At 56.2% G+C, this 23,031-nt stretch overlaps 1 protein-coding gene across 3 annotated transcripts in view; it reads right to left on the bottom strand.

Moving 5' to 3' along the window:
- Window positions 1-23,031, bottom strand: part of ADAMTS2 (ADAM metallopeptidase with thrombospondin type 1 motif 2) — a 220,494-nt gene that overhangs the window by 142,719 nt on the left and 54,744 nt on the right. For all 3 annotated transcript variants that reach the window (XM_010331847.3, XM_074390605.1, XM_074390606.1), the window contains exon 3: window positions 12,157-12,310. In XM_010331847.3, coding sequence (XP_010330149.3) covers window positions 12,157-12,310 — 154 coding nt within the window. The remainder of the gene's footprint in view (window positions 1-12,156; window positions 12,311-23,031) is intronic.

Here is a 23,031-nt window from a genome sequence, read left to right on the forward strand (position 1 = left end):
GGAATTCCACTGTGTGCAGAAGATTCTCCCTGAAGCTAATGTGCTAAGTGACCTGGAGACACGTCCTCGCTCACCCTCACTGAGCCTCAGTTTCTGCTTCCATTAAGTGGAGCTCCAGGACTTGGTGCCTGTAAGGCCCTATGTCCAACGAACAGGTGGAGTCACAGGCTACCAGGTTTCCCCAGCCCAGGCTCTGAGGGGACACGGGAGGGCATGCACAGGGGGTCGGCGGCCCTGGGTTCTAGGCCTGCTCCTCCCTCCCCATGCAGAAGTCAGAAGGTCTGGCATCCACTGTGTCTCTACAGCTTACTAGCTGTGTGACTGTCGGCACCTCAGTTTCCTCATCTGTAATGTGGGCACAGCAAAAGCACCAACCAACCCTAGGGCTCATCACAAGAATCCCAGGAGACGATGTGCCTGCAGGGCGCTGGCAGACGCTGTCAACTCTAAGTGGTCAAGGAAGGCGACACGTTCGCCCCACTCCCTGCTGTTCCCGTTGCTACTTGGACAGCAGTACCCCTGCGTCTTGGTTTTCTCGCTTGCTGCCAAGGCTACCGTGCCTATTACATGATACCACGAAGAGTTCCCGCCCTCACCAGGCCCTTGGTAAATGGGCATGTCCCTGAATGTCAACTCGGCTCCCACGGGGTGGGAGAAGGATCATTCAGAGTCAGCTACAGAAAAACGGGCTTTTGTGCAACGAACGCTAACAAAACTGGAAAGGGAAAATGAACTAGAGCTGGGGGAAAGCTTGTATCGAACATGACAGAAAGTCAATATCTAGAAGAGATAAAGGGCTTATCCCAATATATGAGACCCCAGGAGATAAATGGGCAAAGGGCTTAGACGGGAAGAGGAGACATACAGAGTCATCAAACCTGGGGAAGGTCGCTCATCCTCGCTAGTAAACACAGAAGCACAAATTAGCGCAAAAAGCAACGCTGCTTTGCTGCCAGAGCAGCAAAACGTTAAATAGTAAAGCCCTCGTGCTGGTGAGGATTTGGAGAAACCAGGAGCTGTCGTGGAAGCCGGTCTGGCTATGCCCAGAGTGGTGAGTTTGTTAAGCGCTGGGATTTCCTGATTCATTCCATCATGCAGTAAGTGCTCCCTGATGGCTGCTTGGGGCCAGGGCTCCAGCGCGTCTGGGACGGTTCAGGCCGCCATCTGCTGGGTCAGCAACAGATACCTACTTGCAGGAACAAACCCTGACGTCGGCTCCCAGGATATCCCCAACCCTGAGTTTCAAGAATTTGCACCAGGGGCAGGGAGCATTCCGGCTCTCTCGGGCAGCTTTTGGGTGGGGAACAGCTGGTCCTTTCCCTCGGGGTGGACAGGAAAGCCTTGCCTGCAAAGGCCCTAGAGGCTGCCACACACCCCGCCCTGCACACTCCTCAGGTACGTGCAGACCACAGTTCCTGCATCCATTCATCCTGGCCATTCTGGGTCCCTCCCACAGTGGCAGGTAAGGAAAAGCAGAGCCTGTGATGGTGGCGAAGCAAGGACGCAGCACATTCATGGGGCCGCAGGCCGCACACTGTCCCTGACAGCCTGTCCCTCAGAGCACAGCCTCTGTCTCCTGGCGCAAGGGGAGGTGCTGGTTCATCCCAGAGCCTCGCGGCCTGTGGGGCTGCATCGGGGGCTCCTGTCCCCGCCCTGTGAGTCTGGGAGCGCACGAGTCTTGGCCTCGGCACCTTCTTTTCTGGGAAAGACAGTACCCTTGCATCTTTCTTCAGTACCCCTTCTTTCCTCCCTCTGGCCAGGGCAGTGCAGAGCAGTGCAAGCAGGCGGCTGTGGAGTCAGAGCGATGGGTACCAATTCCGGCTCCTGCACTTGGCCCAGGCCACCTCACCTGCCACCCTTACCAGCATACCTGCCCAGCCAGCCTCATGCCACCAGCCAGCCTCCCAGCCATGTCACCTTTCAGGGGCAGGACATGTCCTTGATTCCTTCCTTCACACCACATCCTGGAAGCTCCACCTCAAACACATCCTGAACCCACTGGCTCCACCCCACTGGCATGGGCACCGCCACCTGTCACGAGGAGGTCTCCCTGCTTCCACCTTCTCCACTGAAAACCTTCCAAAGGCCTCTCACTGCACAGAGAATGAATTCCCACCCTGCAACACAACTCCCTTCAAGGAGATGAGCCCTACCCGTCTCTCCCAGCCCCGCGCGCCTCCCACTCCCCTGCACGCCTCCCACTGCCCCGTGATGTCCTCAGCTCTAGGCACTCGCTCTTCTTTCCGCCCTTGGACATGCTGTGGTGACTCCAGCCTCAGGGCTCCTGTGTGCGCTGTTCCCTCTGCCTGGAACACCATTCCCGGGGCTGGGCTTTCCCATCACCAGCAACCCGGGGCACCTCCCTCCCTTACCTGCCCTCTCACACGGCCCTTTCACCCCGTTTTACTGTGTTCACGGGACACCCCACTGTTTGCAAGCATTTGCTCACTGGGTCTTCCCTGCTGGGCTGTGAGCCCAGAGAGCAGGGACTGGTTCAGGCTCCTCCGCCGCTGCAACCCTGGCCTCAGTCCTGCCCCAGACACACAATGGACACATAACGAGAACGTGAGGAATGAATGAACACACTCGGGGCAGCAGGCAAGGCGCCCTCTCTGAGTCTCAGTCTCCCCTAAGCAGTCGAGCTGCTAATGCTATTACTCCCCCTATGACTTGCGAACAGCATGATTATTGGGCGTGACTGAACCCGCATGGCACTCAGGAGCCCCGCCTTTTCCCAACCAGACCAACACCAGCCTCCAGGCCCAGCACCCAGGTCACCTCCCGCCCTGTCCCGCCAGCTCTCTCTGGGTCTGCACCACCATCCTGCCAGGTGTGGGAGGTGCCAGCCGTGCTCCTGGCCAGGTTCTCTACCAGCTTTGCTCGTGGTGCGCCCCACACCCCAGGACAAACCCCGGCCAATGGGGCCAAGTCGAGAGCTCCAAGAGAGACTTCCCAGCCAAAGAATCCAGCCCACGTTCCAAACGTGTGGGTGCACAGGCACACGAAAGAGGGTGAGACGGGGCGGCAGACACCAGCACTGCCTGACCGCGCGACCTTTTCCCCGGCCCAGAGCTCCTTCAGGGCCCAGAACGCAGCGCTGCCTGGGATTCATTTCAAAGAGAAATGGGTCAAAGAAAATTGAAAAATTTTATAGAAAATACTTCAGGCTTGGAGCTGGCTGATGTGTCTGCCGACCTGAAGAGAATTCTGAGAGGAGATGGGGCCTGTTTCAGAGGTCTCTGGCTGGCACAAACTGGCAGAGTTTGTACCTCGGGCCCAGATGCAGTTTCTGAGCCGGGCCTGTCCTCGCCGCTGCTGGAGAAGAGCTTCTTGTCCCCTTCAGACATCCCTCCAGCTGCCTCTGCAGCCCCGACGCTGGTACCCAACACTTCTCACCTGTCGCCCCACCCCTCTCTATCCCCAAGAGGCCTCCATCTGGGGACCCACCATGGGATGCAGTCCCTTTGCCCCAATTATGCCCATGTCTTTTTCACCATCATCCATGGGGCACCCAGGGCATGAAGGAAGCCTCGCCTGGGTCCAAAGCCGGCACCACTGCTCCTTTCCCTAATCGCGCCCCCGCCAGCAGGCTCCTACATTCTAGGCGCAGATGTCCCCCGCCAGCAGGCTCCTACATCTTAGGCGTGGATGTCCCCGCCAGCAGGCTCCTACATCCTAGGCGCAGATGTCACTGACACGAAAAGTTGCCCTGGAGCCATCGCCTCTCCCCCAGGAGCCTGCCTCTGCTGTGCTGGGGACCTGAAAATAGAGGTTGTGCCGAGCCCACAGCTGCTAATCCAACGCCAGATGCCCCTCTGAGCAGATCACAGCTTCACCCCGAGCCGTGTGTTTTCTGCCTGCCAGGCACGGTTACCTTGCATGGTGATGACCAGAAAAGCTCGTTGGAGGACATTCCTCACACAGATCCAAGGGAAGGAAGGTATCAGTGCATTGTGTCTGTGGAAGACCGGAGGCAGAGTAGGGAAAGGAGGCTGGACAGCCTCAGCAAGGGCTGTGGTGAGCACAGCGCTGGTGCCCTGGGCCTGTGTGATTCCAACAGCCCTGTGCCACTGCACCGCGTACGGCAGAAGACACTGAGACCCCAAGAGGCTGGGTAAGCTGCCGTGGGCCCCTCAGTGAGCTGGCACAGCAGCGTGCCAGGTGGAGCTGGACACACTCACCCCTGCACCAAACTGCCCCCTGCCCACCCCACCCATCCACCCACCTCGTGCTGGGAGCAGCTGTGGGAGCAGCCCTTCCTAATGCAGCTCCTCAGAACCACTGGCCAGTCTTCAAGAGCTGTCCCCTGTACCCAAGTTGGGGCTGCAGCCAAGCCGGGGCCAAGGCCACCATCCTCCAGATCACCCTTGTCACCGCCCCCGCACTGCTCCTGCCACGGTGGCCCTTGCCAGCCACATTCACCTGGTCAGCTCCACCCATGAAACAGAGCCCTTGTTGGGAGGGGAGAGGCAGTGGGGGAAGGGCAGGCCTGAGCCGCAGGGACTAAATTTATGTCGGAGATGGAGACGCAGGGCAGGAGCCATGCACGTGGGGGGCTGTCAGGCAGAGCGCCAGGCCCAGATGCCGTGGAGGGGGAGCACACCCTGGCATGTCTTCCCTGCGGGATAAGGAGGGGGCCAAGCCCTTGTCGGGGCTGCAAGCCTCGCTTCTTCTGCCTTTGCAGCCCAGGGGGTGGGAAGCGCCCACAGGGCAGGGCTCCAGAGCAGCCGACCCCAGCCAGAAAGCAGGCCCGGCCTGGGAGCTGGCTCCCGCCCTCCTCTCCTGACCTCAGGCAACTCCGGCCTGGAGAATGTGCAGTCTCCTCGGCTTTCCCAGCGCCGGCCCCCCCCCGCCCCTTCCACGTGGGCCACATCACCACACTGGCATCTCCAACTGCGTCCCAAGGGCCTGGTCTGCACGAGGACAGGAGCGCCGCGGAGTCTGCCAAGGGTGCGCTCAACCCTGAAGCACGCCTCCCAGAGCCGCCTCGGGTTTCACAATCACTGTTTCTCCCGGGGTTTCCTGGGGCCTGGGCTGCAGGCACAGCCCGGGGTGGAAAAAGACCATGATGGGAGAGGGCTCCAGGAATCCGGCGCGCGGAGGCGCTGAACTCAGTGAGTCGGCAGCAGTGGCCTGGCAGGGCCCAGGCCAACCTGGGGATGAGAGAGCCCCTGTCACCACGTGAGAGGCCCAGGCCTCGGGTGTCTGGGGAGTTGCTCAGGAAGTGCCTGGCTGGAGACACAGAGACAGGTCCTGACACAAGAGCGCTGGCCAGGTCCAGGGCTCAGCCTGCAAATCCAGCCAAAACCCTCGCTCCATTCTCCCTTAGGACCCAAGGTCCGACACTTAGACACATCAGCTGAATCATGACCCCCCATGCCCACCTCCTAAGCCCCAGAACCTGTGACCATTACCTTCTATGGCAGAAAAGACTCTGCATATAAATTAGGGATTTAAATTAGGGATCTGGAGATGCGGAGAGTAACCTGGATGGTCCCGGTAGGCCCTAAATGTAATTACGAGTGTCCTTCTAAGAAGAGCTGGATAGAGAAGAGGGGAAGCCAGTGACCAGGGATGCAGTGACTGCAGCAACGTGGCCACAAGCCAAGGAAGGCCAGCACCCCCCGGGAGCTGGGAGACGCCAGGAATTCTGCCCTGGAGCCTCCGGAAGGAAGCAGCCCTGCCAACACCTGGATTTCAGCCCCTAAAAGCCTATTTCGGATTTCTGCGCTCCAGAGCTGTGAGAGAATACATGTGTGCTGTTTTAAGCCACTAAGGTATGGGTAACTTGTTACAGCAGCCACAGGAAGCTGAGATGGATATCAACAGCTACAGGGCAGAAAGGCTCCCTGATCTGGCATTCAGCAAATCTGCACCCCTCAGCAACAAAGCACACAGCCCTCCTGCCCCAAACTGGGCCCCTCGCCCTCACTAGGCCCAGCCTCACATCTGCTGCATCAGCGGGACTGGCTACCTGCTTGCCCTTGAGTGAATGAGTCTCGCCTGCTCCCTGGTCCTGTGGCCTGCCAGGACAGAGCTCCTCTCTCCCCCGTGCCATTGCTCCAGCCCCCCACACTGCCTCCCTGCCTCCTGCCTCCCTCACATTGCAACCAGCATGAGCTTGCTGAAACACACAACTCTTGGTCAGACTCTGTGGCAGCTGCCAGCTGCCTGCTGCCTGAAGGGCGCCATCCCCACCTAGGGTCATTCAAGGCTGTAGTGTCTCCTGGGTGTGCAGGACCCAGGGCTGAGGCCACCACAGCAACTCTCTGCCTCCAGCCCCTGGCCCTACACACCCAGGGGATGCTCTCAGGCCTGAGATCCCCTCCTGTGCCCACTCATCCCCCAGGATCCCTTGCAGCCTGGAAAACTACCCAACTCAAGGCAAAGTAACAGGGTGGAGACTGTGGGTCAGGAGGGGCTCTTCCTGGCCTGGTGGGGAAGGGCTGGCTATGGGCTGCAGGTGGCAGCCACGCTCAGCCACATGGAAGAGCTGCCCAGTGCCAGCGCCTGTCTATCCCCTGGTGGGCTTTCCTCGGCGCAGCAAGGCCAAGAGGCTCCCTTGGTGTCGTGCTTCCTCTGCCCGTCAGGGAGGACGCTGCAGCCTGACATCAGCGGGCAGAAGCTTGGCACCAGCTACCTCTGGGGTGGAGGCAGCCAAGGTCACTGGCACAGAGCTGTCTGACTTCTCATCTTTCAGCCCAGCGGGGCATGCGGCACAGCAGCCTGGTGGCAGTTCCCCAGGATGGGAAACACTTGCCTCTCCTCTGTCCCAAGGCCAGGCCGGGGGAGCCCTGGGAAAGCAGCCCACAGAGGAGGGCAGAGGATGCTTCCGCCTCTGCATCACAGAAAGCACGGGGGGCCGATGGGGGCTGTGTTGTGATCGGTCCACATAGTGGGCATGGGAATGGGACTCCAGGCATGAGAGTTCCCACTGGGGGCGCAGGGCTGGAGGCAGACAGCTGATGTGGCGGCCTCCGTGGAAAGAGGCCTTCGGCTGGATTTACAGCCTGAGCCCTGGACCCGGCCAGCGTCCTTGTGCCTGGGCCTGTCTCTGTGTCTCCAGCCAGGCACTTCCTGAGTGACTTCCCAGACCCCAGAGGCCTGGGCCTCTCATGGGCGCTGGGGGTTCTCTTGTTCCTGGGTTGACCTGGGCCCTGCCAAGTCAGCTGCTGCCGACTCACTGAGTTCAGCACCTCAGCGCGGGATTCCTGGAGCCCTCTCCGTTCATCCTGTCTTCCCAGAAATCTGAAGCCACATGTTAACATCAGGAAAGTTCACATAAAAATTCTGATATCTAGATTCTCTTGATAGGATGTTCAGCTGCACCAGACCCACATTGCTATCAGATTGAAGTCACAGGAGCTGAGGAGGGGCTGTCCCTCCATGCAGGGTCCCCCAGATGCCCTGTGCCCACGGCAAGGCCAGGGCTGGATTCCTGCTGCTGTTGGTTTTTAGTGGAGATGTACTCTTGTTGACCATGTTTCTATCAAAAGGAAGGAAATGAGCCAGGCCGAGGGTGGGTGCAATTATCTTCTTTTCCTCCACCGCCGTCCCTGTCGGCATTGCCTGCCAGGCCCTGCAAGCCTCTGAGTTTGCAGCTCTTGTCTTGACTTTCTGCAGATGGCACTATGCGTCTGAAACAGAGACCACATGCCCAACGCACGACTCGGGATCTTTCTCACCGTGTGGCAACCTGCGTAGAACCTCAAGCTCAGTCTCTGGAAGGCTAAGACAGGTCCCCAGCGTCAGCACCAGGGTTGGCTTCTCTGTGCACGTCTTGGAGACAGCATTCCCAGGTCCCTTAATGCGGGGGTGGGGGAGGGCTGCCAGGCTGAGACTGGCACTCAGGCACGTAGGGAAGAGCCCTCATATCACCAGCTGGAGGGTCCAATGAGGGAGGCAGCAGGACCAGGGCCTACGGGACTGTGCCTGTGGGCTAAGTAAGCGAAGCGTCTGTGGGAAGAAGTAAGTGAAGCCTGCAGCGCGGGTCCTCCACGTGACCCAGATAGGCACCTCCCAGGTGTGCTGTGCATTGCATGGTCAGCCTTGTATATGAGATCTATTCACCTCCTGTAGCTGTCTGCATGATGCCTCTAAAGAGGCTGGGTCCTGATTCCTGCAACCTGGGATAAGTACCTTCTATGGGAAGAAAGGGCTTTGCAGATGTGGTTAGAGTAAGGCTCTTGAGATGGGAAGACTGTCCTGGATCATTGGAGTGAGTCCGAAATGCAATCAAAGCGTCCTTGCAGGAGGGAGGCACAGTGATACCGACAGAAGAGGAGGGGGCAATATGACCCAGGGGCAGAGACTGGCACGGTGTGGCCACAAGCCAAGGGAGGCTGGCGGCCCCCAGGAGCTGGCACAGGCTAGAAACAGATTCTCCCCTGGAGCCTCTGGAGGGAGCACAGCCCTGCTCATCTTGGCTCAGTGAGACTCATTTCAGACTTCTGGCCCCAGAGCTGTGAGAAAATACATTTGTATCAGTCTGTTTTCACAATGCTGATAAAGACATACCTGAGACTGGGCAACTTACAAAAGAAAGAGGTTTATTGGACTTATAGTCCCACATGGCTGGGGAGGCCTCACAATCATGGCAGAAGGTGAAAGGCACGTCTCACATGGCAGCAGGTGACAGAGAGAGAGAGAGAGAGAGGAGAGAGAGAGAGAGAGAGGGAGAGAGAGAGAGAGGTTGTGCAGGGCAAGTTCCATTTTTAAAACCATCAGATCTCATGAGACTCATTCACTATCACAAGAACAGCACAGGGAAGACCCACCCCCATAATTCATTCATCTCTCACTGGGTCCCTTTCACAACACGTGGGAATTATGGGAGTTACCAGATGAGATTCGGGTGGAGACAGAGAGACAAACCATTTGAACATTTCTATTTTTTCAAGCTCCCTGGCACTCCCTCCTCAACAGCCCCACACAGAATGGGATGCACGCACACAAGAGAGGACAGTGCCCCAGGGCACCCACCTCTGCACCCCAGCACAGGGTCCCTGGGCACAGAGCTGGTCTTGCCAAGGGCAGAGAACAGGGATTCCAGACACGTGTCAGAATCCCTGGGGAGCACCTCAACCACCTCTTGCCAAAAGGCCACCCAGCCTCAGAGCTCTGCCTCTGGTCCCGGCCAGGCTCCCAGGCCGGCAGCACTGAGCAGGACCCTTCTGCCAAGGCAGCCATGGCCAGAGAGGAGAGAAAAGGACCCTCAATGCTCCCTCGCCCCACTGCTTCTCCTAACACCCTCTCCTGGGCAGAGGGTGACACTGGTATGCCTAAGCTGCCCAACGCACACACTCACCTCCAGCCTGAGTCTGTGAAATGTGTAAAAACTGTCATGTTTCATCCGTTTCCCCAGGCAATCTGCAGCCCAGCAACTGATCTTGGATGACAGGGACTATTAGTGAAAATGACTCCTTTAGGCTCCACGAGCCTCTACGGGCACCTTGGGCAGCCCGTGGGCTTCTCAGGGAAAACAGGACATCGGTCTCAGCAACCCTGAGGAAGAGGCACCCCCGGCCCTGTAGGGAGATCCTGCCACCCAGACAGGTGCCCGTCCCACACTGGGACACCCAGGGTAGGTGTGTCACCTTCCCTGCCGAACATCCCACTGATAAATAGCAGGGTGCTTCACAGTCGCTTCCAGAAGTTGCTTTTGGGGAGGCAGGAAGAAACTGCCAGCCAGCATCTCCTGCCAGCTTCCCCTAGGGCCTCACTGATATATCAGGGTACCCTCAGAATTCACAAGAAGAAAGGGTCCCCTACACACACACACACACACACACACACACACACACACACACATTCACACGCACACAGCCTTGTACCCAAGTCCTGGACTTCTGTGCCAGGCAGGCTGTGCCCATCACTATGCCTGGCCACAGGACACAGCTTATATGTATCGCCCAGCTGCCACTCTGGGCCCTAAAAAGGCCCAGGCAGATAGAAAGCTGGACACCTGAGGTCACCGTGGGCCCTCCACCCAGCTCCAGCACCCACTGTGTCCGGTGCCCTTCCAGCCAGCGTGTCCACCTCAGCCCAGGGCTGCACGGGAATGATCGGGGGCATGGAGCGGGGGCTAACTCGCTGAAGGCCCGAGCCCCTCATGCAGGGTCATACCAACACCAGACAGGAACCTCTGGCATAGGGGACTTGGCCCCAGCCCCAAGGCCTGGGATCTGGATCTGCAGCCCCAGGCCCATGCCCATACGCACGGCTTGGGCTCTCAGCTGGAGACCCCGGGCTTGCAGCCTGGGCCCAAGGCCTAGAGCTCAGGCTGGACAGGCGCCACTCCTCCCCTACAGCCCATTACCAAAGCCGCACCTTCTAGCTCAGCCTTACCCCTGCCCTGGCAGCTGGCCTCACCCAGCATCTTCTAAGACCAACGGTTTCTGGGCTTATTCTGAGTTTGAAATTCCTTTCCTGTGTTCTGAATTTCAAGTTCTCATTAAAGATATGTGGATTGGGGGTGGGGTGGGGGTGGGGGAAGGATTCAGCAGAAGACGCCAAACAGCGGCAGAAGCCCGGAAAACAAGGCAAGGCCGGCCAGGCTGTGGGGGAAGGGCTGCCGTGTTCAAGAAGACAAGCACCATATGGAATTCGGGATCAGAGACACGGCCAAGGGCAGCCGGCCAGCTCACCCTGCTTGAGCAGAGGCCCTAGAACCACCGTGAATCTTCCAGGAGAGGCCAGCCCAGAAGCACCAAGCCCACAGCACCAAGTGGCCAGCCCCTGAGCTCTCGGGGACACAGGGCTTGCTAACCCCACTGGGCTTGCCCAGAGGCGGCAGGCTAGCAAGGAGCAAACCCGGGGCCCTGACTCCAGGTCTGGGGCACTGGCTCAGCCTCATGTTATGTTTGTCCTCCTTGACCTACTCCTCCCTTTTCCCTGCAGAATAGCCCAATGGTGGGAAGGGGTAGTCGAGACTGAGACTACGGACGGAAAAGGCTGGGCGGGCAGTGGCCAGTGGCGCAGCTGCCTGCAGCATAGCAGGCACCGATTTGCCACCAGGGAATCAGGGCCACTGGTGGCACTGACTGGCTCCAGAGCACACTGTGCTTCCTGATGGACCAATTTCTTTGCAAAGGTATCTGATGCCATTTCATGAAATTAGAATTGTGCCCTGGCCAGGCTGTACCCAATTTATCTGTTAAGCTAGGAAGTGAGAGAGCCCTACAGTAAATGAAGCAGGGCTGCTGTGGAGTGACGGGAGTAGCTCAGGCATCACAGCCCGTGGGCTGGCCCAGCTCAGGCCCCTGCAGCACTCTCTGTGAACATGCAGGTATGCCTGACCCTGGGCGACTGGAGGCCGAGGGCCGAACTCACAGCTTCCCACTCCTCGAGGCCAGGCGGCCCTGACCACCCGGGGGACCCTGAGCACTATGAGCCTGCAGAACCACATCAGACCCTGACCCTGGCTTCACCATAATCCAGGACCAGAGATTGGGGGATACGGGGAGGTATGGGTTGCCACAGTGAGGCCAGATCTGAGGTGACAGCTAGGAACTGTCACCATGGCCACCCGGCAGCTCCTTTCATGTTTCTGGGCCCAGAGCACACATGGGTTCTGAGTTGAAAAAGACAGAGACTGCTGAGGCTGCTGGGAGGACTCCAGAGTCTTTGTGGGGCACGTGCCTCCAGGATCCAGAAAGAGCACACAGGGCCTTTCTCCCTGAGCAGCCAGGTGAAGATCGGGACCTACCACAGGCACCACCCCAGGGACCACGGCCACACAGAGGCAGGAGAGGCACTGCCTGGGGCACCGGAGACCTCTTCGCGGGCAGACTCAGAGACACAGACACTGGACTGAGACCTGGTCTGGGCCTTCCCTGCTCCACGGCACTTGCTCACCCTTAGAAGATGGACCCTTGGACAGCCTTTGTAGTTCACCATGGAGGCCCCAGACCTGAAGGCAGAGGTGCCTGGGCTGCCTGTCACCCACATACACCCAGAGCAGAGGCCCCAGCCCCAGCAGCCCTGCTACGCCCTAAAGACAGCCAGGCAGCTGGCCCATTCCTGAGCCACTGAGACCAGGGCTCAGCCTCAGCAGGCTGAGTAGAGAGGTGCCCGGGTCTCTGGGATGCTCCCCTGGGGATCAGGACCTCAGCCAGGGATCTCTCTACACAGTCTGACCACCTGCAGTAGCCTCACCTGTGTCCAGGGCCTGTGGCTCCCCTTGAGGAGGGGACGTGGGTGGCCGGCGATACACCATGTGCACGCGGCCTTGCTCAGCCTCCTGTGCCGCCAGCCCCTTCTCCAAGGGCTCGATGAAGAACTCCTCCTCCTCCATCCGGATCAGACCAGCCTGTGGGGCAAAGATAAGACAATCAGATTTCCAGCACCAAGGAAGGTGGGGAGCAGCAGGGAGACCCCTTTGGGCAGTACCTCCCACCCGAGGACCCTGCCCTGCACCCCAGCTAGTGCTCAGCTTGAACCCTGGGCTGGCGGGAGGGAATGAACGTGTGGCCCCAGAGGGCTCCCATCCCCCTCCACCCTGTCTAGGAAAGGGTCTCTGCCTGGGTTGTCCCCACCCCTGTATGCCAACCCTCTCTGCTTTCAGAAAAGTTACTGTGTTTACAAAGCCGTAACCTTCCAGAGAAGCCCGGAAACATTCAAGCGTGGCTGTGGGCCTGTGCGTGTCCCCAGGAGGGCATCCACTAAAGTGGCAGCCAAGTTCTACCCCCGCTCCCAGGAGCCCAGAGTCCACGACAAAGGTGAACACGATCCGCCAGTGACTGATCTGCCCACAGACATGTTCCGTTTGGGCCGAACAATATTTTTAAAGCTCCGAAGCTAACACACAGAATGACGGATTCCATGCCTTGAACATGGAATTCCAGCTTTCCTCAGAAGGCGCAGGCTCTGACCACAGCAGGTCTTGGATGGAACGCGCGTCCCTGCAGCTGGCTCCAGTCAGTCCCCACCATGTCTCCCCGATCTGTGTCAGCCACCAGCCCAGACTCTACAGGCAGCTGAACTGTAGGTGCCCCTGCCACCCCAAGGGCAGCCAGCACCCTCCCTTGCTGCAAAGTCCTCGCTGGGTTCTCATTTCTGCTGGGACGCAGGCTGTCTGTAGGCTGGCATTCAGGCTGTTGGCCTGCCCTGCCCTCCTGGCCCCCGGCGGCTCGCACACCCCATACTCCTCATTGGGCTGTGTGCACCCTGCCAAGCCCCCCAGCCCCTGAACCCGCCATGCCATCAACTTCAGAATCCCCACTCCCTCCCCCACACCCCACCCCCCACTTGGCCACCTGGTAAACCTGTGTTCTCTCTTCAAGGCCTGATGCAGCCCCCCTCACCTCCCCTGCCCTCCCCTGCCATCCAGCCTGCTGGCACTGCCAGGTCCACCTGCCCCACTGTCACTCCAGCTCCCAAGCTTTTATCTTTTGGTCCATTATCCATAAACCAAGGTCTCATGGTAGAAGCTCACGCTGTGTCCAACCGTCAGTGCTTCCGTTAGCGTACACGCTTAATGACCCATTCAGGGGATTTTAAAAGCTTGAATTAGTTGCTCAAACTTAAGAAACAGGAGAGTTCGCATAAACAATCAGGTTTCCATATTCTTGAAAATCAAAAAAGCTGGCATTTCCAGTGCCCACCCATGCTCCAGCTTAGCTGGCACTGTCTGGGGTCCCCTGTCCAGTCAGGAGTGTACCCTCCAGTGGGCAGCCCCTGGCATCTGCCATCTGGAAGTGCAGAAAAGTCACCTGAATGGCCTCTGCCACATCATCATCCTGGCTGGGGCGGGAATCAGAGTGGCAAAGGAGCTGCCCTCCTTCTCCCTGGCCCCTGAGGTGCTTGGTGAGCACTGTCACTGGCTAGGAGCCTCTGTGACCAAGGTGCACTCAGTGCCCCCCTAGGGCCTGCTGACGGCTACCCCTAGCATCAAGTATATTGAGGGCGGATGGAGATGCGCCCAGCACGCTCAGCCAGGGCCCTCGGAGGCCAGTGGATGACAGAGACCGTCCACCAGGAAGCATCGGTGCTGCTAACAGGCAAGGGCTGGGGGAAGTGCAGGGCCCGGAGGAACAAGCCCAGCATCAGGTCTGGCTCAGGACTGAAGGAGGCGTCCCGCAGGAGGTGACGTCTACCCCAACCCACCCAAACCCTTCATGCTGGCCAGGCGGCATCAGGGAGAGGATCAGTCCTCCAGACAGGGCAAAGTGCACATGCCAGGGCCGGGGAGGCGGACGGAGCACAGCTGGTGGGAAGAACTGACCAGATGGGTGGACAGGAGCATCAAGGGCACAGTGCCAGGCGGCCTGCCACTCAGGGGGCCAGTGAGAGAGGGTTGCAGGCAGCCCGGGGCTTCTCGGGGGAAATGGGCTGCGGAACAAAAATGGCTCAGGGGTCCTGAGGGGAAGAAGTTGCAAGCATCTGGGAGAGGGGTGGTGGTCCAGACCAGAGCATGGGACCAGTGGCAGGTCCGAGGGAGCTGAGGCACAGCACGGACAGGCCGTGGTGGGTAGATCCAGTTCAGATGGGAGGGGGGAGGCAGCACCCAGGTGGGCATCCAGGTCTGTGGCTGGCTAAAAAACTGGCCCCCAAAGTTACCCAGGCCCCCATCCCTGGCAGCTGTGATGGTAGCCGACGCGGCGGAAAGGGACTGCAGGTGTGACTAGGTCAGCTCTGGGGCTGGCCGGGTCCTCAGTGGACTAGCTTGCCCACTTCCTTAGTCGGGGCAGTGGAGGGCGATTAGGCAGATGCACCGAGGACGAGGCTGTGGGCAGAGAGGGAGGATGCCAAGTACCAGCCTTGGAGCCTGGAGTGGTGCGGCCTCAAGCCAAGGAATGCTGGGAGCCCCCAGGAGCTGCCAGAGGCCAGGAAGTATCCCCGCCCCCGGAACCTGCGGAGGGACGAGGCCCTGCTGACACCCGGATTTGGGTCAGGTCACACTGACTTCGGACTTCCGGCCTGAGAACTGTGAGAATGAATGGCTACTGTTTGAAGTCGTTCCTCACAGCAGCCACGGAAAACCCATTCCGGGTCCTGGCGGGTGGCCGGCAAAGCAGGCGCTGTTCTCTGAGGGCCACGAGAAGGGCAAGGAGCGCAGGACACTCTGGGCTCCGGCATCCTCGGCTTCTGGGGGGGAGGCCAAGGAGGCAGCGGGAGCCAGAGTGACTAGGGCAAGACAGGCGTCGGGGAGGGAGGTCGCCAGGGCTGTGGGAGGAGAGGGGAAGGGGCTGGGAATCCTGCAGGTCCCACGCGTCTGACTCATCCCTGGGTCTCAGGGCCCAGCCAGGCCTGGCAGGGACTCAGCAGATGCCTGTGTGATGAATGAACCGATGACCCCAAAGCTGCAGGCCACATCCTCTAAGGGCGGCACGGAGCAGGCTGGCAGGGAGGCCACAGCCGTCCTTGTCCACTGGCACGGGGGGACCGTGTTTACTAGGGCAGGAGTGGGAGGGCCCAGCACTGGCTGTCTGGGTGTGCGGTATGGGGGAAACGGGTGCCTCAAATCCATCTTATGACTGAAACTCATTCGAGGAAGGGCGGGAATTAACCCTGGGGCGGCAGTAGGCAGGCTGTCCGGGAGTGTGAAGTCTGAGTTCCTGGCACCCTTTCTGTCTGGCCAGGTGAGCTCAGGCAAGCTGCCAAGCTCCCCAAGCGTCCAGTGACTCGCCTATCTATGAGGCTGGCTGTCCCTTCCTGTGCACAGTCACATAGGAGCATATGCAGCCTGCGAGCCGCTGAGGACCAGGCCATGCCTCCACCCAGGTGACATCATCCAGCCAGCTTACTTTCCAAATGAGGAAACTGAGACCCAGATGGGCAGACGGTCTGCTGGGGACACACAGTTTCTAGGAATCGGAGCCCACACCTACGTGGAAAGGGCATCTCCCAGACAGGCCCCTGGGCCACGCTGGGCCAATTAGGCCAATTAGGGCAGGATACTGGGGCTTCAGGACCCTTTAGGGCAGCCCCTTCTTCTTCTGGGGGACCTTGCAGCCCAGGCCGGGAGCCATTGATGCCAAAGGCCTGAGGCCCTGGGGTTCTTCTGGAGGGACCTAGTGTGACACAGAGGCCAGGCTCAGCCTGGTGAGGGGCAGTACCCTCTGGCTGGAGCAACCTGGGAGACAGTTTGGGGTCTCCCTGCCCACTGGGGGTCAGGCTCCCTTCCCTAGCTGCCTCCCTGAGGACAATCACTGGGCTGATTCAATGGCACTGACTCCATCTGATACTACCCTGGGCCTTGCTTCCTGGCAGGGCGCCCTTGCAGGCGACTCCCCAGAGGGCATGGGAGCACAGTGGAGTCCATCTGAAGCAGGGCCTGGGCTCAGACTTCCTCACCCAGCCAGAGGCCTCCAAGCGGTGGCATTCTCAAACAGAGACGCTCGCGATACTCCCCACAGCCCCGTCCATCTCTGTGGACCATTGTGAGATGCACACACACACATACTCTACTGAAGAACATGGTGGCACCTGCCCAAAGACCAAGGGCTGACCACCCGAGACCATCAGCTGACATCCTGCCAAGGACACGGGCCAGAAGAATGCTTGGGGCAGGGGGCACTTCACAAAAGAAGCAGAGATCATTTTATCCCCTGATTTTCCAACACTTTAGTATGCATCCCAGGAATGACCTGTCTAAAAAAACAGAAGAAAATGGACGGTAGAGCAAAGCACAAAATGTGAGCCATGTTTTGCCGCATTTTTTCCCAGGACTGATTTTCTTGCTGCCAGTGGCAAGTGTATCTGTTTTCACATGTAATTTTTATTAATTAGAATCCGTTTCCTCTCCCCGCTCAATAACTATGAAAGAACCTCCTGAAGCGCACTAAGCTGCAGCACATTCAGCTGGGCGCCTGCTGGTGGCCTGTGTGTCCCACAGCTGTCCAGCCTGGGGTCTTGCGGAGAGACTGGCACTCTGACCCCCTGACCCAGCTCTCAGTGTGGGTCCTGCTCTGCTCTTGATGTCTGTGGATGTCTGGTAAACCCAATCAGGTACTCCCCTGGGGAACAGAGGGAGGATCACGGGGAGGGCTCTGTCCCAGACCCTCAGGTGCCACCACAGGGGCTCGGAACCTGGCAGTACCTGAGTCATGAAATCAAGTTGTCGGCATTCAGATCCTGGTGAGTTATACGATGCCTGCCCTGCCTCGTCCGTCTATAGGACCTGCTCCTTTGCAGTTGGATTGATGGTAAAGTAACTACAAATGGCAACTAGAAATTAAAAATTTATAAAGATGCAAAGGCTAAACAGTTCTCCTCTGTTACTTCGAATTTTCAAGTATTCAACCACAGACACCCTGAAAGTTAGGGGTTCACGGGAAACACCAGCATGCATCCTCTTCCCCTCTGCAGAGCTCCTAGGCTGGCTGGTCCTCACTGCCCCTCCCATGGAAGCCACAGCTGCAGGCATCAGCCGTCTCCCACCTGTGCATGACTGGGACCTGGTCTGTCACTCAACGTTGTCAACCTCTGGCACAGACTGGCAGGTGTGTGACAAGATTGCAGTGGCGACAATCAAGCGTAGAAAGCAGAGGAAGCACAAAGGTCCATGCGCAGAGGAACCCAGACTTCGCCAAGGGACAAGGCAGCAGGGACCTGCTGCCCTCAAACTCATCTCCCCCTGAAATACACACACAGCACGGGCACTCGTCAAAGGAGTGCCCCAAATGCTGGCATCTGCTAAGATTCCCATTCCTGAAAGTATTCTAACTCCAGGATTCTTTCTAGCCTTCTGCCTTTTGGTAATGAACTTGGGAGATTCCGCTGGGCAGCAGGGCAATGGCCAGGCAGCCTCCCATGCTGGGAGAGCTGCCTGGGAACGACGGTCTCACAGGGTAAGCTGCACAGGACTGCAGCTCCCAGGGCGTCTCCCCACAGAGCCTGCCCGGGCTCTCTCTTGTCCCTCGCAGCTCCCCAGGGAGGTCTCTAACAACCTTAGGAGCTTTCTCGGAAGGCGGCTGGACCCCTCAGGAGTGGGATATATCATCGAGTGGGATTTGAGCCACTCTGTCCTCACCACTGTGGGCTCCTTCACCATTCGGCATCCCAGAGGATTTCACGTACTGACTTTTCCACTTTTCTGAAGGGGCTCCAGCGGGCAGGAGCAGTCCGTGGGGTTAGGAAACAGCTGCCCTCACGCGGCATCTCCACTGGCTCCTCCTCTGTGCTTCCTGACCCCTGGAGCACCTCCTTCTGCAGGGATCAGTCCGTGGGACATCCTCGTGGCATGGCATCTGCCTCCTCTGCTCTCTTCACACTTGGGATGGGCACGTGGGGTCCTCACGAAATGCCAGCCACTCCCCTCCTTCCTCTTGGGGAGCAACCCCCTTGTCCGGGGCTCTGTTTTGGAGCTTTGTCCAGAACTGATTCAGGGTCCTGGTGGGTGGCCGGCAGGGCAGGCGCTGTCCTCCGAGGGGCACGAGAAGAAGGGCGAGGAGCGCAGGACACTCTGGGCTTCCGGGGAGGAGGCCAAGGAGGGCTCTGTGCCTTCCAGGGCTCTGTTGAGCACAGTGACCACAACAGAGTTGCCTCTGAGCTCCCCAGAACCTGATGACTTTGCCTGGCCGCTCTACCCGTCCCTGGACCCGGTTTCAGGCCCTACAGACCTTTCCTCCAGAAATCTCTTTTTTGGCCTAAGCTGGCCAGAGCCAATTTCTGACAGGACCAAGGAGCCCCAACAGTCACGTGACCAGCAAGGTTCTAAGGAAAGCTAGATATACTTTGAAGGGCAGGGTGGAGGGCGAGGCAGGCAGGGTGGAGGGCGAGGCAGGCAGGGTGGGTGAGTACTGGACAGGGAGCCAGGGGACCTGGGTTCCAATCCGGTCACGGCCAGTCCTATCCCCTAGCAGCCCCCAGCCCCCTCTTCTGCAAACTGAGGAGCTGGACCAGGTAGCCTATGAATTACTGTTTATCTTGTTTATTCATCACCCCATAAAAGAAATCCTGCACACATTGGCAGGTACTACTTATCCTTCTAAAACCCTACTGGACCGAGGAGAGTGCCAGGAGAAAGAACCAAAACAGAAACCAGAAACCCGCTCCCACAAAATAAACGCCAAGGCCGTCTTCCGGGTCTCAGCAGCCCTCTGTCCCCGGGCGTACCCCCGTGTCTTCCCCTGGCTCCCGGGGCTTCCCTTGCGCCTCAAAGCCCATGCCACTATCCTTCTCTCACTTCTCTCTCTCAATATAGAGATGAGTAAGGAGTACAGAGGTAGTAGAGATCTGTCAGCACCAAACTGAAACTTCCCTCACTCAACCAGAGAGTTTAAAATGCAATTGACAAGACAATCATGTTTTTCTTTTTCTTTTTTTTTTTTTTTTTTTGAGATAGAGTTCTGCTCTTGTTTTCCAGGCTGGAGGGCAATGGCACAATCTTGGCTCACCACAAGCGCTGCCTCCCGGGTTCAAGTGATTCTCTTGCTTCAGCCTCCCAAGTAGCTGGGATTACAGGCGTGTGCCACCGCAACCGGCTAATTTTTGTATTTTTAGTAGAGACGAGGTTTCGTCATGTTGGCCAGGCTGGTCTCAAACTCCTGACCTCAGGTGATCCACCTGCCTCGGCCTCACAAAGTGCTGGGATGACAGGCGTGAGCATGGTGCATGGCCGGTTCAGTGCTTTTTAATATGTAACGTCTTTATGGCGCTGTGATTACTGTACCACACATTTCAGGCATCTAAAGTGTATGCTGAAAGTGTACAATTCAACCATAACCACTATCAATTTTAGAACATTTTCATCACCCCAAAAAGAAACCCCGTACACATTGGCAGTCCCTCCCCGTGTTTTCTCCCACCAAGCCCTAAGCAACCACTCATCACCATTCTGCGAATTGGCCTATTCTGGACATTTCTTGGAAATGTCCAGATATACTTAGAATCATATGCCATGTGGTCTTTTGTAACCAGCTTCCTTCACTTAGTATGCTTTCAAGGTTCATCCATGGTATAGCACACACCAGTGTTTCATTCCTCTTTTATTGTCGAACAATACCCCATCACATGTATATACCACATTTGATTTCTCCATTTGCTGCTTGATGAACGCGTGGGTGGTTGCGTTTTGGCTCCTAGGAATAATGCTGCTGTGAACATTGGTGGACAAGTTTTTGTGTGGACATGTATTTTCATTCCTCTCAAAACAGAATTACTGGGTCACACGACAACTGTGCCAGACTGTCCTCCGAAGGGGCTGCACCATTCATTCTCATTACTCCCAGCAGTGTGTGAGGGCTCAATTTCCCCTCATCCCCAACAATACTCATTATTCTCAGGCTCTTTGCCTCTAGCTATTTAACAGGTCTGAAGTGGTGTCCCATTATATTTTGGTATGCATTTCCCTGACAACTAATGATACTAGGCATCTTTTCATGAGCTTACTGGCCATTTGTTTATCTTCTCTGGAGAAACATCCATTCAGATACTTTCCCTATTTTTTTTTTTTTTTGAGACGGAGTTTCGCTCTTGTTACCCAGGCTGGAGTGCAATGGCGCGATCTCGGCTCACCGCAACCTCCGCCTCCTGGGTTCAGGCAATTCTCCTGCCTCAGCCTCCCGAGTAGCTGGGATTACAGGCACGCGCCACCATGCCCAGCTAATTTTTTGTATTTTTAGTAAAGACGGGGTTTCACCATGTTGACCAGGATGGTCTCGTTCTCTTGACCTTGTGATCCACCCGCCTCAGCCTCCCAAAGTGCTGGGATTACAGGCTTGAGCCACCACGCCCGGCTCTTTCCCTATTTTTAATGAGAACATTTTCCTTTTATTTACTTGTAAGAGCTCTTTATGTATTCTAGACATAAGTACCTTATTAGATAGAAAATTTACAAAGATTTTCTCTTTTCCTACGGGTTATCTTTTCACTTTCTTGATAGTGTCCACTGAAGTCACGAAGGACCTTCTTGAAGTCCAGCTCACCTATTTTTTCTTTTGTCATTTGTGCTTCTGGTGTCCTATCTAAGACTTTGCCTAACCCAAAGTAACAAAGACTTACTCCTACATTATTTAAGAGTTCTATAGTTTTAGCTCTTACATGTAGATCTATGATCCATCCATTTACAGTTAATATGTGTATATGGTGTGAGGAAAGGGTCCAACTTCATTCTTCCACATGTGGATATCAAGGTGTGCCAACACCATTCGTTGAAAGGACCATTCTTTCCCCCACTAACTTGCCTTAGACCTTTGTCAAGAATCAATATAAGGATTTATTTCCAAACTCTCAGTTCTATTCCACCAATCTATATGTCTATCCTTCTGCCAGCACCACACAGTCTTGATTACCATAGGTTTGTAGTAAATCTTAGAATCACAAAGGGTGAGTCCTTCCTTTGTTCTTCTCAATAGCATTTTGACTAGTGTGGGTCCCTTGTATTTCTGTATGAATTTTAGGATCAGCTTGTCAATTTCTGCCACAAAGCTAGCTGAGATTTGATAGAATTAAATGCATTCTGGAGCCACGTTTGGTACCCATTAGTCCCAATCTTTGGGAACCATTGTCTTACAAAGAAACCCTGCAACAGAAACCAAGGGCTTGAGATGGGAGCACTAAATCCATCAACTAATAAGATGAGCCACTGTGAGCAACTCTGGGCCTTGGGAGAGGAGGCACAGAGGGACAGCTTCACTCATGCTGCTAGAGCATGCCCTTGAGAGCATCTGTCGCAGCTCTGTTTTGTATCCCTCCTCAGCAAACCGCACCCCCCTGCCCACTGCCTGCCATTTTATTTAGCCTGGACTCGATTTTAAAACTGAGTCACCACGAGTGGGGAAATCACAGGTTGAAATACTGGCATTGCCCTCTGCACCTATGCCACAGGGATAATTAGGATTACAAACCAGAAGATATTTACCATATATTCTGGAAAAGAAAGGTATGTAATGAAAAACTATTCACAGTTTAGCCTTAATAAATGGAGGTGGGCAAAATATTGCCAAATAAGCCCACAAAAATCAGAGTAGAGGAATTTTTTAAAAGTACAGTTTAATTGCATTTGTTTCCTAATCTTCAGTTAGGATTAACAGTTACTGTTACGTTTCTAAAGTCAACAGATAGAAGTTGAATAGTGCTACTCAAAATTAGAAAAGTCACAACTAGTCAAAGTAATGTCTACCTTCCACATTACTGAAGACAGGCCATATAGAAAATACAGTAGACTAGAAAAACAGCAAAAACAAACAAAAAAAAAATCCAGAAAAACAGAAAACATAAATCACGACAGAAGTATACATGTAGGCTGGGTGAGGTGGCTCATGCCTATAATCCCAGCACTCTGGGAGGCTGAGGCAGGCAGATCACTTGAGGTCAGGAGTTCAAGTCCAGCATGGCCAACATGGCGAAACCCGGTCTCTACTAAAAATACAAAATTAGCTGGGCATAGTGGTGCGTGCTTGTAATCCCAGCTACTCAGGAGGCTGAGGCAGGAGAATCACTTGAACCCAGGAGGCAGAATTGCTGCAGTGAACCAAGATCATGTCACTGCACTCCAGTCTGGGAGACAGAGAAAAACCCTGTCCCCCTCAAAAAACGAAAACCAAAAACCAACCAAACAAAAACAATACAAGGTCAGAATTTTTTTTTTTTTTTTTTTTTTTAATTTTGGAGGCAGGGTCTGTTGCTCAGGCTGGAGTGCAGTAGCACGATCTCAGCTCACTGCAACCTCCATCTCCCAGGTTCAAGAGATTCTCCTGCCTCAGCCTCCTGAGTAGCTGGGACTACAGGTGTGCAGCAGCATGCCTGGCTAATGTTTGCATTTTTAGTAAAGACGGGGTTTCACCACGTTGGCCAGGCTGGTCTTGAACTCCTGACCTGCCCACCTTGGCCTCCCAAAGTGCTGGGATTACAGGCATGAACCGCCGCTCCCACCAGTCAGGTTATTTCAAAAACACTCTATGCCCTGCAAAATAATTTTACAAAATTTACAGATTTATGCTAGGCTAAAAGAACTTCACAGATTTCTGACCACTTAAGGAACAGACACACCCATGACATACTGGTGACAGAAGGAGGCAGGCCCAGCTTCAGCATGATCCCCGTATGTAAAATCATGTATGTCTCTATACCTAATGTCGGCATGGC

This window comes from Saimiri boliviensis, chromosome 20 (assembly GCF_048565385.1).
Source record: "Saimiri boliviensis isolate mSaiBol1 chromosome 20, mSaiBol1.pri, whole genome shotgun sequence".
NCBI classification, from domain to species: Eukaryota; Metazoa; Chordata; class Mammalia; order Primates; family Cebidae; genus Saimiri; species Saimiri boliviensis.